The sequence below is a fragment of the Pelophylax lessonae genome (assembly GCF_965119305.1).
Source record: "Pelophylax lessonae genome assembly, chromosome: 2".
NCBI classification, from domain to species: Eukaryota; Metazoa; Chordata; class Amphibia; order Anura; family Ranidae; genus Pelophylax; species Pelophylax lessonae.
In genome coordinates, this window is record NC_138769.1 from 613,178,851 (window position 1) to 613,195,816 (window position 16,966).

Below are 16,966 nucleotides of genomic sequence, written 5' to 3' on the forward strand. Positions count from 1 at the left end.
TATGTGTATGCGGTCTGCTTCACACCTTGCAGTGCTACATAGTGCTCAATGTGTTACTTCTCCTTTTCACAATGCTTATGTCTGAGTCAATTGACTGTTGGCTCATATCTTATCTCAGCAGGTATATAGAAAGTGATATCATAGAGAACTTTCTCTAATGGCTGCTATACAAACCTTTACATATAAGTCATATAAAAAATTCCCTTAGCCTGGGTTCACACATATGCAATGTCAGACATCGCATATGATTTGCACCACATTGCTGCGCAGGACTTATTTCACCCCCCGCATTGGATTCGGATTGCATGGATGTTCTCACCCACCCTGCTAGAATTCACAGTTGGCACTGCAATCTGTGAACCGATGTGGGGGTGTCATTAACGTTGTATTGACACCAGCAGCGGGCAGAGTTAACTGCCTGCAGGGGAGATGCGATGCGGGACCCCGCACTGGAATCGCGCTGGTTTCCGCAACGCATATGTGTGAACCCAGGCTTCAGATAAACACTGAAATAATAATTTAAAATGTGCATAGTGAAAATATACAGCACCTTCTTTTTAATGCAGTTAGCATGCAAAAGGATGCAGTGGAAAATAAGAACAGCGCCACTCTAAGTGCAATAAATTCAGTACTTTATTTGACATCTAATAATGCTGGGTACTCACAAGATAGAGCGATTAAAAAACATGGTGGATGTGTGTAAAAGATCCATTATTCCGGTGCCTGGGTGAGGGGGGGCTGATGTGCTCCAAACAAGTCCGTCCGACTGCGGGAGTAAGCAGTATCCGGACCCCGAGGACACCTGCAACGCCTCCGGCGGCGAACTTCCGGGTTGGGCGTGGAACGTGGGCGTGATGAAGTAGGCGACGCGTTGTCGGAGCATGCGCTCCTTCCTCAGGCCTCTAAGGGTTCCACGCCCAACCCGGAAGTCCGCCGCCGGAGGCGTTGCAGGTGTCCTCGGGGTCCGGATACTGCTTACTCCCGCAGTCGGACGGACTTGTTTGGAGCACATCAGCCCCCCCTCACCCAGGCACCGGAATAATGGATCTTTTACACACATCCACCATGTTTTTTAATCGCTCTATCTTGTGAGTACCCAGCATTATTAGATGTCAAATAAAGTACTGAATTTATTGCACTTAGAGTGGCGCTGTTCTTATTTTCCAGTATATTACAAGTTTCTTCTCCACTTGAGAGTCAGCAGCCTTCTGGAGTGCACAGACCGGTGCTTTTTATGGACTTTTTGGACTTTGCCACACAACATCCAGGTCCGTGCATCTTCCCATTATAATTTTCCTAGGAGGCTATTGAGGTTCATTTTGAGTCCTGTTGCGCCAGTTTTTTATGTTTGTTTCAAAAGGATGCAGTGCAAGGCCCTCTTTACCCGAGCATAGAGGTATATTTCTTCTAAACATCTATACACCAAGCAGAGCTGTAGTAATACATTTCATCATGTGTTTCAGGAAGAGGAGGTTGAAGCAGTTGCTTATCTTGACCATGACAGCGACAATGAAGTGGATCTGAGTGCACTGCCTGACCCTGACAAGTACCGCGATATGGAGGAAGATGAGCAACCCATGGAAGAAAGTAGCAGGTATGTCTTTGCCATATTGTATTTTGTTATTTAGTAGCGCCACAGGCTACTTCAGAACCTGAAAGATTGCATTGCAGTGCTTCCTTCCTGGAACCACATAGATAATGTGAATACTATTGTATTAGTATTGAGCAGTTTCTTATTTTTCTTAGGAGGGAAATCTTTTTTTACTATAGTGATTTTTTTTTTTTCATAAGAGCTGTGAAAATCCGAAATAGTCTTCCATAGGAGCTGGTCTTTGCAGACTAGTAGATTGCTTCACAAAAAGGCAAGGATGCAATTTTCAGTTCACAAAATATAAACAACCACTGATACTTTCAGGATAAGCAGTGTACAGTCTTGATCCAGAAAGTTATCCGGTTGCCTTTGGGGATCAAAAAGGATTTTTTTTCCTGTAGGAGAAAATTGGACATGGATTTGTTTTTTTCTTCCCTGTGGTTACTATAGGTTTAGAATTGTAGTTTTTTGTTTTAACTGAACTGTGCAATTGCTTTAATTTTATTTAGAGAAAGTACAACACCTTTTAAGACTGCATTTTGCAAATCTCCATGCATTGAAAACTTTTATGCTATATCAAACAGAACTTTGTGTGGTGTTTTTTTTCTTTTCTTTTTTTTTTTTTTTTTTTTTTTGACAGATACGTTTTTTTTTTTTTTTTTTTTTCGAACAGTGAGTTCGTAATATTTGAAAGTCAATCACATGAAGACCAGTAGGTTCTAAATCTACATACCCAATAAATAGAAAAATGAACCGTGCATGTGGTACATTTTATTAATAAAACACAGCTGCAAGCATGCTTATGTGATATCTACCATAGCAACAAATCTTCATGAAGCTCAGCACGTTGTTTTATGGCTATATCTACATAAGATTGATAGGTAGATGTTCCCCTATCTAAATATTAGTTAATACCAAAGGTATTGCACCACTTCAAGTATATCGTTTTAGTGGAACAGTTGGAACTAGGGGTTATTTAGACCATATGATGTTTTTTGTCATCAACGGTCATTCTGATACTCCTTAGCTCACATCAAAGACTTTAAGTTATTTAATGGGGGGGGGGGGGGATGGTTTTCAGCTGTAACTTCCAAACAGAAAAAAATAATTGCATTTTGAGATTTGTATAAAGAGTTTTTTGTGATGTTAATTTTTGCCTTGTCTGCTGGTGTCTTGCCACATGGCCTGAGCCACACAGCATCTCACATGTCCATCTAACAAGATCCATCTCACAAATCATAGACATTTTGATGCCTTCCAGACCTTGCTGTAATATTAGCATGTTATATTAGTATAGTTTTTGTCAAAATAAGTTGTTTAGACATTAGAGGTTTAGAAATTTGAACCACCGTTTACTGTCACCTGAGCCTTATATTGGCTCATCACACTGATGGGTATCCTTACTGACCAGTAGTGAGGGGAGTTGCCACATTTCCTGATCACACAAACAGGATTTGCACATTAGTAATTCAAGGTTCTCAGTAAGAAAACTGAACATGAACGTACTTTGCCATGCAAGTGGTGCTTTAGCAACTTAGAGCATTAGTTTTTGTACCAGACCAGTGTACACCATCAACAGTGTTCTTGATCCCCAGCACACCAGCCCCAGGTTCACCAGACCAGTGTAAACCAGCAACAGTGTTTGATTGCTGCCAGACCAGTGTAAGCCAGCAACGGTGTTCCTAATCACTGCCACACCAGTCCAGTGTCACTAGACCAGTGCATCCATCAGTAGTGTTTCTGATCACCTCCAGACCAATCTCAATGTTGCCAGAACAGTGTAAGTCATCAACCATGTTCCTGATCACTACCACACCAGTCAGTGTCACCAGGCCAGTGCAACCAGCAACAGTGTTCCTTATCACTAGCCACATCAGTACAGTGTCACCAGAGCCAGTGCAGCAATCAACCATGTCTGTGACTGCTGCCACACCAGTGCAGTGTTGCCTCTATCTCACACCTATACTGACACTGGCTTTTTTATTGACCATGCTTCTGCCTGCTGCCTGGACAAATCCTTTGCCTGTTTGCTGACCATGTCTCTGCCATGGCAACTGCACTCCTAGAACCAGAGGTACTCTTTTGCTCTTCTTTTCTTCAGCCTCCTGTACTTCCTGGTCAGTGAACATGGCATTTCTGGTGGCTGTCATATAGCAGTCAGTAGTTTAAGCTTGCTTGGCTTATAAAAATAGGGACTGCTGTGGGGTAGCTACACTAAGTTATATTCCCTGACCGCTCATACAGAGGTGACCATCACACTGCACTGGATTTGATACAATTGGTTGATTACAATCTGGTACATTATCTGTTCAAGCAGTTTCCCATGTGGTATCCTCATATTCAGGAGTTGCAGAATGTATTTTGGGGTGTAAGTTTGCCTGTGCTGCGTGGTAGAAATTAGGGCTGCCACGACGCGTCGACGTAGTCGACTACAAAAAAATCGTCAACGTGCGTGAAAAGCGTCGACGCGTCAACGCGTGACGTCACACGCCCCCTGGCCGGCCGCCGCGCCGCTTGAAGCATTGCCGGATGGGCTCCGTCGGAGACAAGAGGTGAGCGCTGACCGTCTCCAGCACCCCTGTACTCCCTGTACTGCCACAGCTTCTGCCGCAACACACATTCGCCATCCTCCCCGATCACCCAGCTACTTAGACATGTCACATGTGCGGCGCTACACCGGCTTGTAATGGCCTGTACTAGGTGGGAGGGCTTACTGGGGGGTCTGTACTGGGAGGGGGGGCTTACTAAGTGGTCTGTACAGTACAGACCACTTAGTAAGCCCCCCTCCCAGTACAGACCCCCCAGTAAGCCCTCCCACCTAGTACAGACCCCTTAGTAAGCCCCCCCTCCCAGTGCAGACCCCTTAGTAAGCCCTCCCACCCAGTACAGTCTGTACTGGGTGGGAGGGCTTACTGAGGGGTCTGCACTGGGAGGGGGGGGCTTACTCCCACAGGTACTCGGGTACTTTGATGGGCTAGTGACAGGTGCTCTTTATTGGGGGGGGGGCAATCAGTGTGTTTGGGGTGCACTGTACTTGGTAACTAGCTGTTACCACACTCTCTTCCTCACACAGGATCAGTGTGTGAGGAGGAGAACACGGTGACAGCTAGTTACCGTGTTCTCTGTTGACATTTGTGACCGGCTGTGATTGGACACAGCCGGTCACGTGGCTCTTTACCTAGATCGGGGATCGACTCTGTCCGAGGGACGAGCCTCGTCCCCGATCGCTGCTCTGCGCGCCCCGGGGGCGCGCATTGCAGAGAGAACGAGCGGCTCGTGCTGGAGCCGCTCATGTGATCGGCTGTGATTGACACAGCCGATCACGTGGTAAACAGCCAATTTCTATTGGCTGTTTACCTTGATCAGGGATGGGCTATGTCCGAGGGACGAGCCTCACCCCCGATCGCTGCGCTGCGCGCCCCCGGGGGCGCGCAGTAGCAGCTAGAGCGGGCGGACGTCATATGACGCCCGCCCGGATCCGTACAACCACCATGCCGACGTCATATTACTATGACTCGGTATGGAAGTGGTTAAGTACATCCGGGTTGATACATTTAAACATATATATTTATTAGAGGTACTTATATAGCACTGTCAATTTAGGCAGCGCTTTACATATATATTGTACGTTTCACATCTGTCCCTAACCTAAAGGAGCTTACAATCTAAGGTCCCTAACTGACATTCATACATACACATACTAGGGCCAATTTAGACAGGAGCCAATTAACCTACCAGCATGTCTTTGAAGTGTGGGAGGAAACCGGAGTACAGTCAAACCAGCGACCCTTTTGCTGCTAGGAGACAGTGCTAACCACTACACCACTGTGTTGCGCATATATATATATATATATATATATATAATATATATGACCACTTTTACACAGACTACATAATATACACAGATTTTTTTCATTTTACCCAAGAAATGTAGCAGAATAAATTATGACCTAAATTTATGAAGAAATCTCATTTATTTGCAAAATTTTGTAACAGAAACTAAGAAAATGTTGGTTTTCCCCCAATATTTTCTGTCTATTTCCTTTTTATATAGTAAAAAAAAAAAATAGTGGTCATTAACTACGTGTCAACCAGCTGTCGTAATTTTACTGCGGCAGGTCGGCTCTATTACGCAAAACAATGTACCTGTACGTCGCTTCGTGTAATAGGCAGCGGGGGGCGCACATGCGCAAATTTGCCAGAGGGGGAGCTAATCAGTGGGTCCAGTGGATGCGATGTCCGCCGGCCACCCGCGATTGCTCCCCATGGAGACAGAACGACGGTTCGCCTATGTAAACAAGACAGACTGCCATTCTGTCACAGATGAACGCAGGGATCCTGTGTTTCTACTATTTAGGGACACAGGTCTCTGCGTTCATCTATTGATTACATCCCCCCACACAGAAAGCACTCCCTAGGAGCACACTTAACCCTTTGATCGCCCCTGGTGTTAACCCCTTCCCTGTCAGTGTCATAAGTACAGTAACTGCATATTTTTAGCACTGATTACTGTAATAATGTCACTAGTCCCCTCAAAAGTGCTAGTTAGGTGTCCTGTCCGCCCCAATTTCTCGCAGTCCCACTAAAATTGATCCCCGTCATTACTAGTAAAAAAATTAAATAAAAATGACATCAATCTATCCCCTAGTTTGTAGACACGATAACCTTTGCACAAACCAATCAATATACACCCTTTGGGATTTTTTCTTTTTTTTTTTTACCAAAAGTATGTAGCAGAATACAATTGGCCTAGGATGAAAAAATTAGATTTTTTTTTATTGGATATGTTTTATAGTAGAAAGTAAAAAATATTTTTTTCAGAATTGTCGCTCTTTTTTTGTTTATAGTGCAAAAAAATAAAAACCACAGATGTGATCAAATGCCACCAAAAGAAAGCTCTATTTATGGGGAAAAAAGGATATCAATTTTTTTGGGTACAGCGTCGCACTACCACGCAATTGTCAGTTAAAGTAACGCAGTGTCAAAAAATGGCCTGGTCATTAAGGGGGTAGAACCTTCCAGTCCTTAAGTGGTTAAATATCACCCAAAGAAAGCTCTGTCTCAAAAAAAAAAAAAATATATATATATATATATTTATAACATTAATTTTGAGTAGTGTTGCATGAGTAATTGTCATGAAAAGTATGTCAGTTCTGAAAAACGGCCTGGAGAGAAAGGAGGTTAAACATGTTTTCAATTATTTCAATTAGTTGGTCACCATTGTGACCCCCCCCCCCCTTCACCCCCAGCAAAAAACAATGATTCCTGTTATCACATGTTGATTGGCTTCTATTGCTGCCCTACCCTCTCCCAGTCTGAATGCTGCTTTAAAGGTACATCCAGATACTTACACTAACTATATTTACAAATGCTTTTTCATAACTGCATTAAAATTGAGTTTTATTTCTGCCTGGGGTTCTGCTGTAACGTAGCCGTATGCAGTAAATAGCAAAAGCGGTTATTTATAGGAAGACTGCAAAATCAACTGACCTCTGTAAAATGTTTGAATTCTACAGCACCAAAAAATAGTGTTTCTGCTCCTCATCAGAGATTGCTAGTAACATTACCATACATTAAATAGCAAAGGGATGGGGTGATTCTACTCCCAAGAGGCACTGATGGTGTTTTGCCCATTACTGTAACACCACAGAGCGCTGCTCAGCCTGTCAGCAATCAGGTTAAATGTTCAATTTGTTGTCTAGGCCACCTGTTTAATACTTTGCCGCAGACTGTCTAGCAGGCAGTAGCCCTCCCTTGCCATTGGATTATAGTGGGGTTTTATTAACTGTCTTTCTTTTCTAATCTGTGAAAGTAATTTACTACCAATTTCCTTTTGTTTCCACTTTGATCTGAATCCTCACACATCTTGAATTACAAATGTCCTCTTACCAAAAATAAAAAAGTACATAGTTAACACTTATTGAGTTGCTTTTATAATTCACCCTGATATCAGCTACTTTTATATGTTGTTGGAGTAAAAGATCCTGACATTGTAAATGGACCTGTGGCCAGGCTATAATCATTCAAATTTTTAAATAGAATTAGCAAGCAAACAAGCAGTAAGGGTCTGTTCAGATTTGTTGTGTTCAGGTAACGTGTTGTAAAACGTGCATTTTACTGTGCATCATTATAATGCATAAAACTAGGTTTGCATTAGGTGTCATTCATTTTTAATAGCAATAGCAATGCACTTAGCCAGCACATAAAATTGAATGTACATTTGTACATTTTGGTGTACCACAATGCACAGACGTGAACCATCTGTGCGCTGTGCACCATATTCAACAAAACAATGTTAATACCTCAGCCAGAAAGATTCAGAATCACTTCTTCAAAGTCAACCTGAGGCTTCATTAGTCAGTAGTCAATCATTTAATATAATTGTGACAAGCAGTAAATCAAGCCTTAAATTAAGCCCACACTGACCTCTGTAGTTTTAGGGCCGGTGGAGCAATTCATTCTCAAAGTTCACAGCAAAAGTTATTCTCTGAGCAGCTCAGCCTCTCCCTCTCACAGCAGACTCTGCAGCCTGGGTACGGGGGAGACCAGCCGAAGCAGAACACAATGATTTGCCTTATACTAAACACACACTGTTTAATTTACATTATCCCTTTTCTTTCTGTATGTGGATGATGGCATTGTATTTTAATAATGTTAAAAAAATAAAAAAATGTTTATCTTTTCTCTTAACCACTTACCGCATACTAACGTACCCGTACGTTGGGTAACTTTGTGGGGTTATACCGGGATGATGCCTCTAGCTAGACGCATCATCCCGGTACCGTGGTTTGAAGTCGACGGTCGGCTTTCCGCCGGTAATGACCAATGCGGCTCGGGAGCCGCTCGATCGTTACCCGGGTGAGCGGGAGGGGACGCCCCCTCCCGCCGCCTTCCATGGCTTTGCTCGGGGCTCCCGTCCCACCGGGAGCCCCGAGCACCCAGCCGGCTGGATGGAGTCACGATGAATGCCAGAAACGGCATCGATCGGGTCTCAGATGACGTAACCCGGAGGCGGCGTCCATGGCGTCACTTCCGGGTTACTGTGCTGCAAAAGGCGGCAGATTTGAAAAACGGCTGTATGCAAAAATGCAGTTTTCGGCGTTTTGCATACATGGAAGTGTAGTGGAGGGGTTTAGGGTCTTTTAGACCCTCGATCCCTCCATAAAGTGTACCTGTCACTACATATTGGTGTCACAAGGGATGTTTACATTGCTTGTGACAGCAATAAAAGTGATCAGATTTTTTTTTTTTTAAAACCTGTAATAAAGTTAAAAAAAAAGAAAAAATAAATAGGAAAAAAAAAACAATTTTAGCCGCCTCGTCACCGTTAGCTCGCGCACAAAAAAAAAACGTATACGCAAGTCGAGCCGCGAATGAAATCGCTGTTCAAACCACACATGTGAGGTATCGCCGCAATCGCCAGAGCGTGGGCAATAATTTTAAAAAAAGAGCTACACTCTAACTCTAAACTGGTAACCGTTAAATAAATTGAAAGCGTCGCAGATTGAGATCTCTATTGACCGTAGTTTGTCGCCATCCCACGGAGGGGCGCAATTTTAAACCGTAACATGTTGGGTATCTATTTACTCGGCGTGACATCATCTTTCACAATATACAAAAAAATGGGCTAACTTTACTGTTTAGTATTTTTTAAATGCAGTGAAATGTGATTTTTCAAATTTTTTCCAAAAAAATGGCGTTTTAAAGACCGCTGCGCAAATACCGCGTGACAAAAAATTTTGCAATGACCGACATTTTATTCTCCAGAGTCTTTGCTAAAAATATATATATATATATATATATATATATATATATATATATATATATATATAATGTTTGGGGGTTCTAAGTAGTTTTCTAGGAAAAAATACTGGTTTTAACTTGTAAACAAAAAGTGTCCGAAATAGGGCTGGGGCTTAAGTGGTTAATATACATCTGTCACATGACCCAGCTCTTTTCCAGACTGTCTGCAGGTAAACAGTGGCAGCAGAAGTTTCTAGTCCTCTGCTGGTGGTCACACATTCAAAAATAAAATACAGTTTTTAGGATATAGAATAAAAATAAATCATTAATATCAATAAACAGTTTTAAATTATCATACAAATATATATTTGAAATAAAATCTTTAAAGGGCTCCATCAATCAAGATGTAGTATTCCCCCCCCTCCTATTTTGTTTAGCTGGTAAGTGGACATGAAGGAGGGAGTGGGCTGTCATTTACAACTGTGTGTCCACATGTGTGAATCTATAGTCAAATGGGCTGCACAGATGTGGTAAGGAGGAAATGGTTAGGGTAGAAATATACTGAAAACTGAGCATGAGCGGAGCTGCCAACACTGCTCTGCAAAAACCCTCAACTACAGTGGGGACATGGACAAAAGGGGAGTTAAAGAACAGCTTAATGACACTTTAAAGACTATAAATGTTTGTTACTGGGTTCTCCTGTGGATATTTTGGGATAAGTGCTGGGAGAGGAGAATAGGTTCAGAAAACACTGTATATTTGCACTTATCTTATTTAATGGCAAATGTCATGGTTGGCATCGACTTTATCACTCATTAATGGTACCCATATACAGTCAAACTGTCACACACAACAATTTCAACAGAACGAAGATAAAAAAGCACCCATGTACACTTCATGATGCATTACGTTACGTTAAGGCAGCTTATTCAAATTAATGGGCTGCCAATGCACCAAAACACGCAAAAAAAAAAAACTCAGCAGGCTTTCGGGTTCCTTTGAAAAATATTAGTACTGCAACCTATTACGCACGCAATGTGCATCACCGCAATGGGTCTTTAAAATTGTGGGATGCCAGGTTACACATGGAGATGGCATAGATCATGCAACAGAATCCCAGGTAGTACCTGACTAACAAAATGTTAACTGCTTCCCGCCCAGGCCATTCTAAAATGTTGCTTAAGTGGGAGCCCCATTGTTTTGGGTGGACATCATATGACATTCTCCTATTAACACGCCTCGTGCGTGCCCATCAGGCCATGTTTCACCAGACACAGCAGGTGACAGCAGTCCATATGGCAATTGTAAACAATGAATGGCTTTGATTCATGTCACTCATTGTGTACTGTTGTGTTGCTCGCTGAGAATTGGTGGTCAAAGTGATCACATGGTACAGTCAGGGCAATCAAAGCTAATGACAATACACACTGCATGAATCTATTTTATTCAGTGAAAATGTTTGCCTAGAACAGTGAAATTAACTGCTATAAGCAATCATAGTGTATAAATAAAAAAACCTGATCACCTCCCCAGACTAGTATGATGTTACTATGGTAACACCAACCTATGGGCAGTCCTAGCTGCCTCTCTCTGCTATAGGCCTCTAGTTTTTTTACACCTAGTATAAGGAGTAAGGACCTAGCTCCCTGCTGGGATCTTTGGTTCTATCACTGTTTTCCTTTTGCATCCTTATTTGTTCTTCCTGGTTTATTGATGTGGAGATATGCAATTAACTGGCAGGCTGGGCGATGGGCTGGATATTTAGATCCACTGCCCCCCCCCCCCCCCAGTGCAGCCATCAAGCTCATACAGACTGTCAGCTACGTGCTAGGTCGGCTGCGACATAGCCCCACTAGACAGGGGTCGCATATGACCAGGTGCCTGGTCCACTTTGGTGGTGAGGGATTCTGTCTGGAGTGGTACCTGCATGCCTGGATCAGTGAGTACCAACCCCCCTCTCCCCCTGGCATGGTGTGGGGCGGAAGCAAGTACCCCCTGGGATGGTCGGACCTCTGCATCCCCTTTTCCCACATGGATTCCCTAGTGGGTTGCCGGTTCCTCCCCCTTCCACCCTGTCCCCCCTACCTTCCACCCTGTCCCTCCCTACCTTCCTCCCTGTCCCTCCCTACCTTCCTTCCTGTCCCCCCTACCTTCCTCCCTGTCCTCCCCTACCTTCCTCCCTGTCCCCCCCTACCTTCCTCCCTGTCCCCCCCCCCTACCTTCCACCCTGTCCCCCCCTACCTTCCACCCTGTCCCCCCCTACCTTCCACCCTGTCCCCCCCTACCTTCCACCCTGTCCCCCCCTACCTTCCACCCTGTCCCCCCCTCCATTCCACCCTGTCCTCCCCTCCATTCCACCCTGTCCTCCCCTCCCCTCCATTCCACCCTAGTGAGCAGGTTCCCCCTGCTTACATTGAACTGGTGGACCAGTTGGTCCAGGGACTGCAATGTGTGCAATGCATCCTTGGATACGGCTCCTTTGCTCTCCAAGCTCTCTGTTTCGGCAGTGGTGCTTTGGCGGATTTTGTGGCTTAAGTGTTGTTCTGTGGACCGAACCTCCAAAAAGGCTTTCACTGATTTGCCTTTTCAAGGCGACTGTCTGTTTGGGGCTACCCTGGAGGATATCATTAAGAGTCTTACAGGGGGAAGAGTACATTCCTTTCACAGTCAGACGAGGTCCTTCTTTCTCGGTACATAAAAAAATTGTTTTTCCGAGTGGGGCCGCTGACAAAGGTAAAAAAAATCCTTCAAGCCCTCCCCAAGAGACTCCAAGTGACCCTGGTCTGGCAAGCCAGGAGCGGGTTTCTCCAGAACTGCAGACAAAGCCTCTTCAGCATGAAGGTTTGCCCTCACCCATGTCTGGGCTGTGGGGACGTCTTCGCTGGTTTCCAGCCCCGTGGACCTCCTTAGTGAACGAAAAATGGGTCCACAAAGTGATTCTATCTGGATACAAGATAGTTTCGTTCCTGTCCTCCGGAAAGGTTTTTTCTCATCAATGTCCATCTGCCACCAGAGCGTCTGCAAGCTCTTTTCCGGGGGATGCAGGACCTGTTGTGTCAGGGGGTAATAGTTCCGGTTGCAGAACAGTTTCAAGGGTTTTATTCAAACCTGTTTATGGTCCCAAAAAAGGAGAGCAGGGTTCGTCCAATTCTGGACCTGAAGGCCCTAAATTGTATTGTACGGGTGCAGAAGTTCAGGATTGAGTCTATTCAATCTGTGGTGGCTTTCCCGCATCAAGGGGATTTCCTGAGGACATTGTGCTGTCTTTCTTGTGTCCCAGACCTTCTTTTTTCGGAGGTCAGATTCTTTTTGTGATTACGGACGGACCGAGGAAGGGGCTGTCTGCTGTATCTGCTACCAATACCAAATGGATCAGACATATGGTGATTCAGGCCTATTCAATAACGGGTCAGGTTCCTCCTTTCCCTTTGACGGCGCGCACTACTCGGGCGCGTAGTACTTCTTGGGCCTTCTGTCATCAGGCGTCAGTGTTGCAAGTTTGCAAGGCGGCCACTTGGTCGTCGGTGCACACTTTTACGACGTTTTATACAGTGGACATTTTGGCATCTGGGGATGCTTCCTTTTGGCCACAAGGTTCTGCAGACTGCTGTTTAGAGGGGTGTTTTTTCAGGTGGGGTTCCTCTTCTTGTTGAGCTCCTGTTAACCGTTTTGGCTTCTTTGGGGGTTTTTTGTCCCACCCCTCTTTTTTTTTTTTTTTTGCCACTGCTTGGAGATGTCCCTGCGCTTCTGAATATGGATTAGGGATAGACCGATTATCAGCAAGGCCGATTTATCGGGGGTCGATATGCACTTTCCCCGATATATCAGTATCGGCCCTGGAACTGGCCGATATTGCCGATATTTTTGTGATGTCATTCTGCCTTCTTAGGCTGCCTCCCTCGCCTTGGACAGCCTCGTCTGGAGTCAGGACTAGTCTCGTGGGAGTGTATCACAGCCATACACTCACCCACAGTAGCCCGGTTCTAGCCAGCCACTCACATCCACAGGCCCTGTACCAGCCAGCAAGCCACAGGCACTGTACCGGCCAGACACCCGCAGCCCCTGTGCCAGCCACCCACCCACCACAGGATGCCAGCCAGCCACAGGCCCTGTACCAGCCAGCCACAGGCCCTGTACCAGCCAGCCACAGGCCCTGTACCAGCCAGCCACAGGCCCTGTACCAGCCAGCCACAGGCCCTGTACCAGCCAGCCACAGGCCCTGTACCAGCCAGCCACAGGCCTTGTACCAGCCAGCCACAGGCCTTGTACCAGCCAGCCACCCACAGGCCTTGTACCAGCCAGCCACCCACAGCCCCTGTGCCAGCCACCCACCTACCCCAGGGTGCCAGCCAGTCACCCACCACAGGGTGCCAGCCAACCAGCCACCCACCCACCCACCACAGGGTGCCAGCCACCCACCCACCACAGGGTGCCAGACAGCCACCCATCCACCACAGGGTGCCAGCTAGCCACCCATCCACCACAGGGCGCCAGCCACCCATACAACACAGGGCGCCAGCAAGTCAGCCACCCATCATAGGGTGCCAGCAAGTCAGCCACCCACCACAGGGTGCCAGCCACGACAGGGTGCCGAAAGCCAGCCATTAATCATTAAACAAAAATTAACATGTTCAGTACCAGATTTGTGTCAAAAATTGTCTTTATTTGTCAAAACTTTAAATGTACAAAATATCGGCCGATACCGATATGTTGTGACCAAAATATCAGTATCGGCATCGGCCCTGAAAAAACCATATCGGTCTATCCCTAATATGGAGCGCTGTGTCTGTCGATGAACGAAAGAGAAAATGGGATTTTTGTTTAAAATCCCTTTCTTTGAGGTCATTGATGGACACAGCACCCATCCCTCTAGGGAGTTTTTTGATACTTCTGATACTGCTTGTTACTAAACTGGATGCCAATAGCGGAGAGGGGGACTTATACCAGCTAGGACTGCCCATAGACATAGCCAATTTTTTTTTTCTGCCAAGTGTCCTATTCCTGTAGGGGGCAGTTTAACCCTATGGTTCTAAATATGGAGCGCTGTGTCCATTCTTCAAAAATTGACAAAAAAAACTACATCTTCAAAAAACACTCAATGCCTCTTACTAAATACCTTGCTCTAGTTACTTTACAAAAGGGGTCATTTGGGGATATTCCTGCTGTCTTGGCATTTTCGGGCCTCCAGAATTTAGATAAACTATGGTATATATAGCTGAAAATTAATCAATCCTGATGTACTCACAGTCTACGGACTCTATAACTTTCTTACAGACTAAATAATATACACTGATTTGGGCTATTTTCACTAAAGAAATATAGCAAAATACATTTGTCTAAATTTATGTAGAAAGATTTTTTGCAAAAGTTTCTAACAATTGAAAAAAACACAATTTTTATTCAAAATGTTCAGTCTTTTTTCATTTATGTAGAGAAAAAAAAAACCCAGTGGTTATTAAATACCACAAAAAGAAAACCATATTTGTGTGAAAAAGTATAAAAATTTTGTGTGAATTGCAGTGTTGCACAACCGCGCAATTGTCATTCAAAGTGCGACAGTGCTGAAAGCAGAAAGTTTGCCTGGGCACGAAGAGGATAATGGTGTCTGTTTTATTGAAGTGGTTAAGAAACATGGTTTATCACGTCCATATTGTCCATGTCTAAAAATGTACTGCCTGTATGTTTATCCCTGCTGCATTTCACAGGTTTGGGGCAGAAAGGACACTTCTGTTACTATGATGCAATAAGCATTTTTCTATTATGCTTTGTGCAGCCAGTTAGCACAGTGTTATTATAGAGAGGTAGCGATGACACAAAGTGTGGCTGACATGTAGTCTGAATGGTGGATACTAGACAACCAACATATGGCACTTTTCCACTGCAAGTACCGGCTCCACTCGGCCCTGCTTGGCTCTGTTTGGTTTTCCACTGCATGGTACGGCGTTGGAGCGGTTTGGTACGATTTGCTTTTCTACTAAAGTAAAGTGGGTGGGATAACAACAATTCTCTGACCAATCAGTGGCTAGTAGTGACAAACAGTCAAGGCTGCATGCAAAGGATTGTGGGATATGGTACCGGTACGGCCCTCTTTGAACCACAACTGAGGTGGTACTGTTTAGGCGAGCCGTACCGTTCGGTTCCATGTAGTGGAAAAGCACCGCCCGTACAGTACTGAACCGCTCCAACACCGTACCATGCGGTACCATGCAGTTGAAAAGCGCAAAAGCGAGCCCAGCCGTTCGGTTCCATGCAGTGGAAAAGCGCCAATAGTGCTCTCCCTTTCTCGGAACAGAGGGTTTGACTTTCAACAATTATTCATTTTCAGGCAGAAATAGCATTTCAGGTAACTTATCACAATCATTGAAGCCTTGGTGTGTTTCTCTAGCGCACATGTGGAGTCAGCACCTCTCATACCCTGTCATTTCTAGAAGTGTTCTAGATATTAATAGAACTGTTGTGGTAAAAAGCTGTTACTGCTGATGAAATGAAGCGGAAATTCCATCTCTGTCTAATAATTCATGAAATGTATTTTTCTCTTAGAGAGCACCGTGACATTAACATTTCAAGAGGAAACAGGCAAAGGGAGCAGTGTGGAGATGATGACAAATGTTCATTTAATAATAATAGGAATCTGTCATCCAAACACTGACCTGTCATGAAATGTCTAGTTAAAGTGGACCTGCGTGCCACACCCTTCAAAACAATTTGTTCCCAATAAAATATTCTGTAAAAAGCAGGCCAAAGACATCGCAAGACAGTTGAGAAAGTTCATCTTTATTTATGCAGATAATTTCTGTGATTGGATCTGCCTTGTGTGTGTGTGTGTGTGTGTGTGTGTGGGGGGGGCGGGGGGGCAGAGCTTAAAGCGGTATTATCACAGAACTCAAGAAGTATGGAACCTTCTCATTGTAATCCAAAACAACTGTATTGTCAAGCGATTTCTTTCCTCAATGCATCATTAGTGCCAGCCAAAGCCAGATGTATTCCCTGTATAAGGATTGGTAAATCAGGCTAGTATACCATGCTCAAAATAGGAAAATGGCTGATTCAAGGAACCATAGGCTGGTATGCCTCCCTGTTAAAATATTAATTATTTTATATAGTGTGTAACTGTGAGCCCAACTTAAAATAAGAATTTAGATGTATTTAATAAATAAGTAACAAAATTAGACACATACATTGCAAATCAGGCTGCCTCTCATTTAGGAAAATATGTGCAACCGTTTTATGTGTAATTGGAACCCCTGTGACTGCAATTCTGGGAAACCAATTGATACAGTTTGCAAAGGTTACCACAGAAATAGAACTGTAGATTAGAAAGAATTTCAGGCACAGCACTCATGCAATCAAAGTATACTAAACCAAATTTAAATCTGCAGCTTTCCCTAAAAAGGAGCTAAAGTTAAATAACAGCAAAAAAAAAACAAAAACAAGAAAAAAAAATACAAAAACAAATGCTGACAGGTTACATAGTTCCATAATTAGTCAGGATGAAAAAAGACACCAGTCCATCCAGTTCAACCTATGATGTGTGTGTGTGTTTGCTGTTAACCGTACATTGTATAACCCTGTATGTTGTGGTCTTTAAGGTGCCCATCAAATAGTTTTTTGAAACTGTCAATGCTCTCTGCG

The 16,966-nt window shown here is 44.3% G+C and overlaps 1 protein-coding gene across 1 annotated transcript in view; it reads left to right on the plus strand.

Annotated features, from left to right (window-relative positions):
- DDX10 (DEAD-box helicase 10) overlaps window positions 1-16,966 on the plus strand; it is a 498,989-nt gene that overhangs the window by 428,549 nt on the left and 53,474 nt on the right. Inside the window, exon 17 of the mRNA XM_082244266.1 lies at window positions 1,464-1,594. Coding sequence (XP_082100392.1) covers window positions 1,464-1,594 — 131 coding nt within the window. The remainder of the gene's footprint in view (window positions 1-1,463; window positions 1,595-16,966) is intronic.